The sequence below is a fragment of the Brachyistius frenatus genome, unplaced genomic scaffold (genome assembly GCF_029030835.1).
Source record: "Brachyistius frenatus isolate BFR_SWC_R1_liver_20210118 unplaced genomic scaffold, ASM2903083v1 Contig_98, whole genome shotgun sequence".
Classification (NCBI taxonomy): domain Eukaryota; kingdom Metazoa; phylum Chordata; class Actinopteri; family Embiotocidae; genus Brachyistius; species Brachyistius frenatus.
Window position 1 is genome coordinate 445,503 of NW_027210697.1, and position 13,270 is coordinate 458,772.

A 13,270-nucleotide genomic window follows, 5' to 3' on the forward strand; every position below is an offset into this window, starting at 1 on the left:
TGTAAACATAATTAACTGGTTGTCAAACCAAAATGTCATAAAGTTTGTATTTCAACGCTAGTCGCCCCGTCCGCTCGGAGCTTCTGTGATGTGCTTTATGCTGCAGTTCTTTCCTCTTTAGCTCGCACACTCAGTCTCGTGTGAATTTGGTGGGATTGAAGCGACAGTAACTAGTAGTTACTGTCAGTGGATGTAGTTTTGTCGGAAGAGGAGTCGTCCGCTTTCAGGAAATGGTTAACCTCCAAACAGGTACAAATCCAATGTTCAACTGAATGTGCATGCTTCGTTCGAAGTCTGTGTGTGCGTGAAAGAGATTCACTGGCCCCAATAAAGTGAAGTGAAACACTTATCTAGACAAATGGTTGTAGGTAAAGATGAGTGTGTGTGTTGATGTTGTGAAGGGAGAATGCATTGGAATAAAACAACAAAAACCTGATGAGACATCTGGAAATAAGTCTAAACAGTGTGTTTTGGTGTGTGTGTGTGTGGGGAGGGTGGGACAGACTACCACTGAGCTGTCAATCATTTAACTGCCCCCCCCTTCAGCGTAATAGAAAGACAAATAGCAGATCTTGCACGTGAGTGGCAGACACAAAAGATGCTGCATTTAAAACAGGAAAAATGACAGATTTATTTATCAACAGTAGCCTGTTGAGCATCATTATCAGTAATGTTCTCCTTTTAAAGGGAATAATTCTTTATTTACGTCGATGTTGAGTTATAAAATTGGGAGCTAGTGGCCGGAGGATGATAACTGGTGCACGGTAGTCTGTCGATGGAAGATAACGGCTACTAGATGGTACATTTTAACTGGTAGATGTGACGTATAGAGTTATAGATGGCAGATATTTGCCTCCGTTAGCCGCCGGGGTTGCATTTGGGAGTTGGTTGATGGTGGTTATCCAAGCAGGTTTATTTATACAACACATTGCTTCAACAACACAATTCAAGATGTAAAAGCACTTTGAATTGAACGTAAAAGGCATCAAGACAATATGCAAACGGGAAAGGTGGAAAATATAAAGTTAAATGTTGAAAACATAAATAAGAACTAGAATAGTAAAAGTTATAGTGCAGTTTTAGAAATGGAAATAAGAGCCGAGAGGTGCAGCAGACTTGCAGTTGTTTCGGACTTTGTTCCAGATGTGGAGCATAAATGCAGAACACTGCATGCGTTATGAACGAACAGGAGTATTTTGAAGTAGATTGTTTGACGGGCAGAAAGTCAGACTAAAGATCTGAGAACTGCAGTGATATGATCATCATTCTTTAGTCCTGATGAGGACTCAAGCTGCGGCTGTCAGATCAAATACTTAGAGAGACCTGTAAATACAGCATTATAGTGGTTCAGTTGAGTGAAGATAAACATGGACAGGTGTTTTCCAAATCCTCCTGAGGCATAAATCCTTTCAACTTTCGTATATTATTAAGGCGAAAGAGGGCTGACTTTGTAATTATCTTAATGTGGTTATTAAGGTTCAGGTCTACACCAGGATTTCTGGCTTCGCTTGAGGCCTTTTCTTTAAAAAAAAAAAAAAAAACACAATTACTGTCAGCTTTCAGGATGGCAGGTTGTTTATTTCTTATAATTTGCTTTGGGAGTTAAGAAGCTTGATGTTTGCATATGTAATAATAGATTTCTGAGGCATTACATCAACGTTTTGTAGGAGCCTGTTTTGGAGGAAAATTTCAAATTTCAAATTGTGAGACCAAGTAATGATCTCTGCAGGCTCTCGTAGATGTCGTGGCAGCCGATGGTCACCTGTGATTATGAGGCTCTTTACTGCACTTAACCAGAGTATTTGGCTTTACACTTTTCCCCCTCTTCTTCCGTCAGCTGTTATAGGCTGAGTTACTTTTGAGAATGGAGCTCAATGGTAACGATAGAATAAAGTAATTAAATAAGACCGAAATAACATCCCGTTTCCCCTCATATCCCAATTAAGTAGCTTAAGGTTCTTCCTCGTGTTCCACATCATGTGTAAACCTGTCCCAACTCTTCATCACAGTTTATGAGTGAATGAATCAGTATCAATGAAGCAGGAGTTGTGTGTGTGTGTGTGTTTGTTTTTAACGGTAATCGACAGAACATTTCTAAGCCCCTTTCTTTTTCTCAGTACTGCATTTTTCTGTGTTTTGGCCTCACGTTCTGTTTCTCATTGGTGATTATGACGGTCTGCAGCTTTTTCAGACTCTGTCGTGGTTCTACTTCAAAGTGGAAAATGTGGCTGAATAAAATGGATCTTTTCTCCGTGGGGAGGTCAGCTCACGCTGTGTTCTGTTTGTTCTGTGACTTTTCTGCTCTAACCGTTGTTCATTATACTTGAGACTTTTTCTGTTTTCCCTCCCATCTCCTTCCTACATCATCAGCTTCATCACAGAGAATGAATGTAGCTGCAGCAGCTGCAGCAGCACTTCCGGTCTAAATGTGTGCTTTTCAATGTAAAAGCACAGACCTTTTAAGACACCCTTAAAGTGTGCAATCTTTTATCCTCCAATGGACTTCTGTGCTTTTCAGTGTAAAAGCACAGACCTTTTAAGACACCCTTAAAGTGTGCAATCTTTTATCCTCCAATGGACCTGTTTGTCAAAGAAAAGTTCTTATCTAAAGATACACATTTTCAACAACATTTTCTGGAGATAGTCACTCCTTTACTATTAAATACTACCAGTGTGCATACCATTTTATTTGTTAAACAAATTGCACAAGCAATCAAACTGACGTGTTCTTGCTTTAAGCATGAAAAGTGTATCAGACGTGTTGTCTACGGAGGGAGCAGCCTTAGTTTTGCAGGACTAGAAGGACTGTGAACTTCTTTCTTTTGGTGTTGCCCTATTTGTGTTACTGGCTTTATGGACCTTGCTATATTACGATTGCTGTTGGTAGTTTAATTTGTATACAATGCTTATAGATAGCATACATAATGTAGGATCTAATGTGATAAGTTGTGGCAATTATGATTATAGTTGGTAGACCAGCTTCCCTTGTGCTGTTGTTCTTGTCCCTCTGTACCCACATCTCCTAAAATAATAGTAATAACAATCAGAAAAGGAATATGTAGGTATTCCTGTTGTGAGAGCATATTTCATAAACTTCTATTTGTCATGTATTTATATTACAGCCAACACTGCAGTTTATTTGGGACGCGTCATTTGCTCGTAATGCTGCTTTTATTTTGAAGGAGTCTGATCGGAAGATATTTGTTACTGCCAGCTTTACACGTGCTGCAAACGTCGCCCAGTCTCTGTTCCTCTCGACAGCCTGATTGACAGTCGTCTTGTCCAATCAGAACACGAGCACGGACCTATCTGTCCAATCAAGACAGCCGTCTGTGTTATTTGCCGCTCCCTGTTAGCTGAAGCTGTTGAACGGAGGCAAACGGCTGTTTTCTGTCTCTGTCACAGTTTTTAAAATACAAATTTAAAAAAAAAAGAAGCTTTTTGGTTAAAAAGCCTTAAAGAGGTGTCGTGTATTTCTCTCTCGGGTGTTTGTAATCTCTTGGAAAAGACGTCGTTTCCGTTTCCGGACTGTAGGAGTGGCTGTCATCCGCATTGGGTGGTTCTTTTTCCTGCGATTTGAACGAGACAACTTATAACGGTGAATAACAGAGTTTATATTGGCATAAACCTGTGTGTGAGTGGTGGGGGGGTGGAGGGGGGATTAGAGACAGATGAATGGTGTGTTTTTTGTGAAAAAAAAAACTGCTGGTTTAACAGGCTAACTGGTTTTACAGCCTTAGTCATAGTGTCATGCCGGTGGTGCTTTCAGGTACCGGTGGTGCTTTCAGGTGCTGCTCGTTACTGATAAATGAAGAGGGGTGCAATTCAGCAGCAGTTCAGGTGCGGCCTGTTAGTAAACAGTCAAATGTGCTTTAAAAAGCCTCCTTTTTTTTTTTTTTTTAATGTGGAAAAGATAAATGAATGTAGTCATATAGTGCTGTCTCAAGAAACTTTCATCGAGGGCCTGTGATGCCGGATGAGAGGAGCACAGTGGGTGGGTGGGTGGGTGGGTGGGTGGAGGGTGGTGGTGGATCATTTAGAGAGGAACTGAATTCATGTGGTGCAGCAGTGAAGTCACTGGTGACATCAATTACTTTTAGTGCAGACGAGTTTGAACTATCATAAAACGATCATTGCTTGCGTTGTGCAGGTCGGCTCACACTGCGGTCGGGTGTGTGCATCTGCACTTTCTCGGTCAATGAGGGGTTTTATTGGTGGTTTTTAAGTGCTGCGACTTCCCTATTCGGGAAACGTCAGGTTGAAACGATGGATGGTTCTCTCACTGCAACATCACCTTTTAAGCTGATACGGCAAGAAGCGGCTTATTTACACATGCAGCAGTTATAAAGATACAAATTATTACTGCTTCTTCTGCGTTTTTTTTTTTTTAAACGCACCAGAAGGTTTTAACCGTTACACTGTTAAGACGCTAAATTATTCTATAAAATATTATGATCCACGCTGATCTTCAGGTCTCTCTCTGCTCCTCCACCCCCTCCCCCCACTCAGATGGCGGACTGTGTCACTAAGGTGGAGCTGACCATCTCCTGCACCAACCTGCTGGACAAAGATGTCGGATCAAAGTCTGACCCGCTGTGTGTGCTGCTGCAGAGCTCCGGAGGAGACAGCTGGACCGAGGTAACATACAGTCACGTCACGGGACACGCGTGTCACAATCCTATGCACACCTAGAATATAAGGACTTTATAACACGGCAATGGGTGGCGCTAATGCTCTGCCTTGTTGTAATTCATCATTTAAAACGAAGAAGAAGAAGGACAAACAGCTCTGTCACATTAGGTGTTCTCTAAATAATAGTGAAGAATTGGACCTTGAGATTAAGAAACCAACTTTTGTTTTATTTTAGATTGCATTTTTTTTATGTGAGCAAAACAAAAACAAACACAACCCCTCTCTGTCTGTCTGTCTGTCTGTCTGTCTCTGTCTGTCTGTCTGTCAGCTGGGTCGCACTGAGCGTCTGAAGAACACGTCCAGTCCGTCCTTCAGTGAGCGTCTCAGACTGGATTATCACTTTGAGACGGTTCAGAATCTGAAGTTGGGAATCTACGACATCGACAACTCCTCCTCTGACCTCGGAGATGATGACTACCTGGGAGGGGTGGAGCTAACGCTGGGACAGGTGCAGCACCCAGACACGATGGGGTTTAACTCAAAAACAAGATTTTTTTTAACAGTGTTGTTGTGTGTGTTTTGCAGTGGAGTATTAGCTCCCTCTTGAGGTCATGTGAAGTCATGACCCTTTGTAATGTCTCCTCTCGCTCTCTCTTTTTAAAAATGAAAGTCACAACAGTGGAGAGTGAAACTGATATTGATTTATCATTTGATATCCATAAAAATGCTCATAAATGCATTCTGCAGTTTCTACTATGAGGCAGAAATGATTCTCAGGCCCATCAAGTGTTTTATAAGACTCACTGCCCTCGACTGGACAAATATATAAAAACACATCGATGCAAGATGGCAGTGAGTTGTCGTGGATTCAGCTGGAGACCTCAACTTCTCTGTGTGTTTCAGATAGTTTCCAGTAAAGGTGTGACCCGACCTCTGCAGCTGAAGAAAGGCAAACCTGCAGGGAAAGGAGCCATCACTGTATGTACTGTGTGTGTGTGTGTGTGTGTGTGTGTGTGTGTGTGTGTGTGTGTGTGTGTGTGTGTGTGTGTGTGTGTGTGTGTGTGTGTGTGTGTGTGTGTGTGTGTGTGAAAAACCCTTAATGTAAATTTAAAATATAACTTTTTTGAACTGATTTATCCCTCAGTTAATCATTTAATTGAGATACATCTCATGTCTTTTTGTCAGCGGTATATGATGTATCATAAAACATTACTGTGTGTTTGTGTGCCTGCAGGTGAGTGCTGAGGAGATAAAGGACAACAGAGCCATTGAATTGGAGCTGGAGGCCAAAAACCTGGACAAGAAGGTAACTTCACTTCTATTTAATACCTTTCTTTATGTGACTTCCTGCCGGCTCCGATTGTAAACCCGGTTGCTTCCTTACATGGTCGAGACGGTGATATTCTCCTGTCGAAAACTAGCTAAGCAAGTCATATTTGTCTGATCTGAGCTGACGGCCACCTGACAGGTTACTGAAGCACATGTAGACGCAGTGAATGAAGTGGCAGCATGCTGCCTTCTGTCTTTTTCAGGATATGTTTGGGAAGTCTGATCCGTTCCTGGAGATTTCCAAACAAGGGGACGATGGAAAGTGGCAGCTGGTCCACAGAACAGAGGTCAGTTGATGTTGATTTCTACAATCCAAACACAAAACCTCACTTCTGGTGCTAACAGGAAGTTAAAGGCCACAGTTATGAGTTGGTGCACTTTCTAGCTGTTCAGAAATGATCCCAAGATGAGATCTGAAGCCACGCTGTCAGAACCTGACAAAATATCCTCAATCTTTAAACACATTAAAGTCTTGTCTTCCCACACACGGACGTACCGGAGCGCGCGCACAGCAGGATGTAGATGTGATAAAGATGATGAACATTTTGAAGGTGATGAAGGTGTCTCTTTGCGTGCGTGCAGGTGGTGAAGAACAATCTGAGTCCCTCCTGGAAGAAGTTCGTCGTTCCTCTGCAGACTTTCTGCAGCAGCGACCTGGAGAAACCGCTGAAGGTTCCACCAATCAGAATCCACCCTCACTCATAGCAACCAATCAAATCTTCGACAGTTCCATTAAACCTCCTCTTCCTCCCCCCAGGTGGATTGTTCTGATCATGACGGCGACGGATCTCATGATCTGATTGGTTCGTTCACCACTAAAGTCTCTGAGCTGCAGAAAACTGGACAGGTAAGTTCACTGATATTAAAAACACGTGACACATTTCTATTGGCTGCTCTGAGGTTAGTGAACCGTGTGACGTGCTGTCGTCCAGGTGGAATTCGACTGCATCCACCCGGAGAAACAGAAGAAGAAGAAGAGCTACAAGAACTCAGGAGTTGTCTCCGTGAAGCGCTGCAAGGTAGAGACGACATTACCCAGAGTTCCCTGCTGGGAGTTGCTGCTTTTGTAAACCATAACATTACCTGGTAGATCCCTCCTTCTTTGAACTGAGCCCTCTGATTGGTTGAGTTTGCTGGAAGCTGCTCACCACCTCACGGGGAAGCTTTGAAACCTGCAAACACTGCTCAGGGCAGAAAAATGCCTCTGCGCTTTTTACTTGATTGGTGACAGAGTGAAGTTATTATACAGGTCTGAACTGATAGTTGATATTTCACAGATTCATGGGAATCCACATCACCTTGGTACTACGTTGGTCTTCACTAAGATGAAGGAACGTCAGAAAATTAGGAGGAGGGAGGAGTATACAAGCAGAAAATGAAAGAACCCAGAAAAGTCAAATTGGAAGCCCTGATCTGTTTTTATCAACATGGTTCAGAACAGGATATTTGTGTGATTTGAACGGTTGTTTATAAAGATCCCTCTTCAGTAAAATCATCAGGAAAAAAAGTTAAATGGAAATGTGTGCTCTGAGAGTGTGACATAACGTTTAAAACACATGTAGCAGCTCAGACTTCACTCGGGCTTCTGTGCATCAATGAAACCTAACAAGTTTATTTTCATCTCGAATGTATATAAAACATCATCGATTGATTCTGTGTGTGTGTGTGTGTGTGTGTGTGTGTGTGTGTGTGTGTGTGTGTGTGTGTGTGTGTGTGTGTGTGTGTAGCTGCTGACTCAGTACACCTTCCTGGACTATGTGATGGGCGGCTGCCAGATCAACTTCACCGTATGTCAACATCAGCAAACACGTTTTAAACGGTTTATTTTAACCAACCACTTGCACTCAAATATTATTAGAGATTGCGAGATTTTCATAACAAAATAAATGATCAATGATGTGGTGTATGAACGCTGCAGGTTGGGATCGACTTCACCGGCTCCAACGGGGATCCTCGCTCACCCGAGTCTCTCCACTATATGAGTGCAGACGGGCTGAACCAGTACCTGTCTGCTCTGTGGTCTGTGGGTCAGGTGATCCAGGACTACGACACGTGAGTACTCACTCCAACACAAACAAACAAGCTTCACACACACACCACAGTCTACACCCTACAAACTACAGCCTCCCCTCCACCTCCTACTCCCTGAACCCTGAACTCTGCATCCTTCAGCGTGACTTCTTGTCGAGAGTAGAAGTGCTTTTATTTATGTGACTGTAACGTTGGTTTATTTTGTTTCCTGTTTCAGTGATAAACTTTTCCCAGCGTTCGGTTTTGGAGCCAAACTGCCTCCAGACTACAAGGTCAGCTCCCTAACCAACCAATCACAGCACAGCTTTCCACAGGCTGTGTTGGTATCTCGTGTGGGATATATATATATATTTATATTTATATATTTTATTTTTTTTATAGCCCTGACGCCCCTCTGAGGTTTAAAATGATTTTGAAATGTTGTGATTTGATAAAAAAAATTTAAAAAACAGGCTTATTGAATTGTTGTTTTTGATCTTGCAGGCGGCACACCATGAGTTTGCCCTGAACTTCAACCCCACTGACCCACACTGCCAAGGTACACGCACACACACACACGCACACGCACGCACACACACACACACACACACACACACACACACACACACACACACACACACACACACACACACACACACACACACACACACACACACACACACACACACGTAGCTTTTGAGGTGAAGCTAGTTTTAAGTACTTTGCTGTTCCAAACTCTTCAAAATACATCTCAGTTCTTGTTAAATGAGTCATGGGAGATACAAAGTTATGTTACAATAACATTTTTTTTTTTTTTTTTAATTTGCTTTTTTTTGTGAAATGATTGCAGCAGAAAATGGATCCAGGTAAATTACGATAATAATGACATTGAATAGTATCTGTAGGAGTGTTAATGAGGTTTGGAGAAAGCATCGTTTTCATACAATGTCCTCTATATGAACCCACAGGAACACACACACACACACACACACACACACACACACACACACACACACACACACACACACACACACACACACACACACACACACACACACACACAAGCAGATTTTGGGAAGAGCTTGTGAGAAATCGAGGCATTTCAAATCCCCGTCTCCATGCTTGTTTTGATTGTTTCAGCAGCACAACAAACAGAATATTTTCATCCGTGTGTCTCTGCTTTGCTTCGGTCTCTCTCAGGCATTCAGGGGATAGTCGAAGCCTACCGGATGGTTCTGCCGCAGATTCGACTCTCTGGACCCACAAACTTCTCTCCCATCATCAACCATGTCGCCTCCATCGCCGCCGGCGCAGCGCAGGCCAACAACGCTTCTGTGAGCACGCACAGAAAACACGCACAAAAACACACACAAAACAAAAACAAAACCAGAAACACACAGTCAGACACTTTGAACTGTGTCTGTTTTGTCTCTCCAGCAATACTTCGTCCTCCTCATCCTCACTGACGGAGAGATCACCGACTTTGACCAGACCAAGGACGCCATAGTTCGGGCGTCGCAGCTGCCCCTGTCAATCATCATCGTGGGGGTGGGGCCGGCGGACTTTAAGGCCATGGAGCTTCTGGACGGAGACAACGGCGTGCTGAGGTCGACGGTGGGCGAGGCCGTCGCCAGAGACATCGTCCAGTTCGTCCCCTTCAGACAGTTCAAAGATGTGAGGCTATGCGTCTTCTTGGATAACAGCCGATACGTTTTTCTTTCCCACAGCATGACGAATAAAATGAGGGTTCATCAGCATCCAGATCAAATTTCACCGAAAATCCGGTCAGAAGGTCGAGACCCTGGAGAGACTCTGAATCTCTTAACCGTAGAAAAGCTTTTTGATCGTCTGTTTGATGATCTGAGAGGTTCAGTGAGGTCCTGGGGTCGATATCGAAACGTCAAATAGAAATGCTTTAAAGTTACTGTCTATTTAGTACAAAAGTCAAACGTTTCTTCTTCACAGGAGAAAACAAAGAGGGAATAACGTCGTTTAAAGACTCGGCTCAAGAAAGACGATTTTATTTAAGCTTCAAGTAAACTTTTGAATTGAACTTTTGCACATTAAAAAGAGTTACGAATCGATCTCTTAATCGCCACTATAAAAAGGCAAATGACGGCAGCTAGAAAAATCAGTTTCAGCATTCATACAAGTGCCTGACTATTTTAATATGTATATTATAAGTGTTACGACTGATTTCATGAATGTTAACGTCACTTCTTTTTCTTTTTCTGTGTCCAGGCTCCCACTTCGGCTCTGGCTCAGTCGGTCCTCGCTGAGGTTCCCAACCAGCTGGTGTCTTATTTCAAAATGAGAGGCTTCGAACCGCCAAAACCACAAGCTGCCCCCAAATCCTAAACCCCCCACCCCGCCCCCTCCCAAATCCTAAACCCTGCCCCCCTACAATCCCCCACATGTCCTAAACCCACCACCTGCATTCCCATCAAGGCCGTCATCTCATTCCAGGCCCCGATCTAATACTCCTCCACTCGGCCTTCACCTACAAAGTTGACCACTCTTAGTGGACCAGCCTGATGTGTCAGCCAATCACAAAGTGGCAATCAGCTGTCAGCCAATCAGGATGCCAGGGGCCAACATCCCGAGTTAATCATTATTATCTTTTTTATCAGTTTTATAATCACTCTGTTTCCAGATTTCTCTCTTCAATACGTGGAATAGCAACGATATCGTGTAGATGATAGAATATTTATCCCTTCTGCTGCTTCCACACTAACTATGCAGATCACATGTGCTTGCTAACATGTGTTTAATAATCCCAGAGACACACACACACACACACACACACACACACACACACACACACACACACACACACACACACACACACATACAGTGTCAGCCTTTTTTTTTTTTGGCTCCACATTCCCACTCCTTTACCGTTGCCATAGTAACAGAAGAAGGTCACCGATTAGCCGAGAGCTGCACTTGTTGTGGAGACACCGTACAGAAGTTGCGTTTCCCCGTTTGCTCCTGTACAGTCTGAGCTTTATCACAGCAGCCTCTAGTGGACACGAGAGGAACTTCAGCTGCAGGTACCACTGTGTGTGTGTGTGTGTGTGTGTGTGTGTGACTGATTACCTTTAGTGATCAGGTGCCAACACTTTGCACTTTGCCTTTGCACCAAATGCTGGAAACTTACATGATGAATGATATTATGTTGTATACTCTTCAAAATAGCTTTACTCCCGCAGCCTTAACGTAGACTTTACTTCTGCCTTAACGTAGACTTTAGCGTAGCTCGTCCTCTTCGGCCTAAATGTTTCTGGACTTTTCTATCTCGGCTCGTCTTGATGCCGCCGCCGTGCTGCACGACTCTCGTTTCACCAAACGGGACGACCGGCCGTGTTTCAAACGGGATGTCAGTATTGTTCACGGGCCAGGCAGCGCTTCAGTTAATCCGTCATCCCGAGTCAACCAACTGCGTGATTGTGCCAACGCACCCAAAATAGCACCACGTGACACGCGGCTCATCTCGGTCAGTGATCGTTTAAAGCCCGTAAACACTTGACAGCAGACAGATGCGGTTCTGTTCGTTTTGTTGGATCTTTGTCACCCATCCATGACAATCCATTCATCGTGGACGGCCTCAAGCTAATCAGGATCTTAGAAATAATGTTCTGCCTCATGAGGACCGGGCTTCGGTAACGGTCACTGGTACTGACGAGGTCGGCAGAAAAGCTCCCAGTGAGGCCTAAACACACAAACGGATTTAAACGTGTCGAACCTGCAGCAAAGCCACATATAAAGTTAGAATACGCCGCTGCCAGCACTTCAACTTTAAAACACCTCAAAGTAATTATCATTCTCAGTTTTTGTGCCTTTATTACCGATAGTTGAGAAACAACAGCAAAGTAAGAAGAGAGATGGGAAAAAAAAAAAAAAGTCCCTGCTTAAACTTTTTGACATTGTAACCCGGGGCAACCAGCTGTATTTCAGTTGAAGTATTTTTTAACCACTTCAGGTCACCACTCGACTGTAGGTGTTTTAAAGAAACGACACATTTATGAGGAAATGTTGTAGGCAGTGATATTAGGTGATTTTGAGGTATGTTTTTCCTTTTTGACCATTTTTTTTTTTTACATGTTTTTTTTAAAATGTTTTTTTTAAGTTAGATATTTGTATTTGATATCGTTTGTATTACTGTGGTTTGTTTTAACTCCAGCGAAGAGGTTAATCCTTTTAATCAACAGTTTGCACTTGAAAAAGTTTGGATTCTTGTGAAATTCAAGAAAACATCTCCATTTATTTACGTAAATATTTTATTGTTGTGACCCCCCAAACAAACTGCTCTTGAACAATTCATTCTTTGACTGAACTGGTCGCGCAGATCCTCTTTATCAAGCGCTGAGATTAGTTCAACCCCCCCCCCAAAAAATGTATTGTTTATTTTTTATTTCAACACATTTGAAGACATAATATTATCCAGTGAAAAGCAAATATTCTGTTTTCCTCTGGTTTACTGTTCAGTTAATCATCATAAGCAGATCTAACTGGACCTCCAGGTTGGGAATCACTGGTTTAATTCTGTGGAGGCGGAACAAACAAACACTTTCTAATTGGGAAACTGAACTTTCATTTTCTTTCATCATTTGTCAAAACAAACTGTGAAATGCCAAAAAAAAATATATATACATATATATATATATATATATATGGGAAGGAAAATAGCAGTTTTACAAAAAAAGCTTCATCGGCTTTGAGACGCACTTGAAATCCTTCACAGAAGCTAATTAAGGGACCATGAGTTCAAATCTTCTGCGTTTGTCCTCGGGTGAAGTTTGTCCCTGTCAGGCTGCCATAACCTTTGCTTTTTTTTTTTTTTGTTCTAGTTGTTAAAAGGAGATTCACATGTTTGAAACTTTCTTGTAAACCAACTGTTGATGAATATCTTGAATATTATTAGAAAACCACGGTAGAGATCTGATCTGAGTTCGGCTGTACTCGCTGTATTTTCACAGTAAACCTGTCTGCATGGTCGCATGGTCACATGGTGCTGTGATGTCATCAAGTAAAGGACAAATATCTCAACATTCAAAAACCATCACTGCTTTAGCTCGAGACAAAAAAAAACAAAAACAAAAAAAACTTAAATGATAACGAACTACACCTCCCATAATGCTTTGCCCCACGGTGCTGTTAAATGGTCCACATCATGTGACCACCAGCTCCACCGCTCATTTATTCAACTAACTATTTACTAACAATTATAACTAACCTTGTGTAACCAGCAGCATCATGTATGTTTCAATAATAAAACAACTTTGGGAAAGTACTTCGT

General features: G+C 42.5%; 1 protein-coding gene across 1 annotated transcript; it reads left to right on the plus strand.

Moving 5' to 3' along the window:
* The first annotated feature begins 2,671 nt into the window (after positions 1-2,671).
* Positions 2,672-13,264, plus strand: cpne1 (copine I). Its single transcript, XM_069711321.1, has 16 exons — positions 2,672-3,598; positions 4,510-4,638; positions 4,961-5,140; positions 5,536-5,610; positions 5,867-5,938; positions 6,165-6,248; positions 6,544-6,633; positions 6,719-6,808; positions 6,894-6,980; positions 7,689-7,748; positions 7,880-8,013; positions 8,210-8,264; positions 8,476-8,530; positions 9,172-9,305; positions 9,409-9,645; positions 10,213-13,264. The coding sequence occupies exons 2-16, from the start codon at positions 4,510-4,512 to the stop codon at positions 10,327-10,329; spliced, it is 1,599 nt and encodes a 532-aa protein (XP_069567422.1). The 5' UTR covers positions 2,672-3,598; the 3' UTR covers positions 10,330-13,264.
* The last annotated feature ends 6 nt before the right edge of the window (positions 13,265-13,270 follow it).

Excerpts from the sequence above, each read along its gene's own strand:
- cpne1 (XM_069711321.1), top strand. The coding sequence starts at position 4,510 with ATGGCGGACTGTGTCACTAAGGTGGAGCTGACCATCTCCTGCACCAAC. Across the intron at positions 5,939-6,164 it reads CCAAAAACCTGGACAAGAAG|GATATGTTTGGGAAGTCTGA; the intron begins GTAACTTCACTT and ends TGTCTTTTTCAG. Across the intron at positions 7,749-7,879 it reads GCTGCCAGATCAACTTCACC|GTTGGGATCGACTTCACCGG; the intron begins GTATGTCAACAT and ends TGAACGCTGCAG.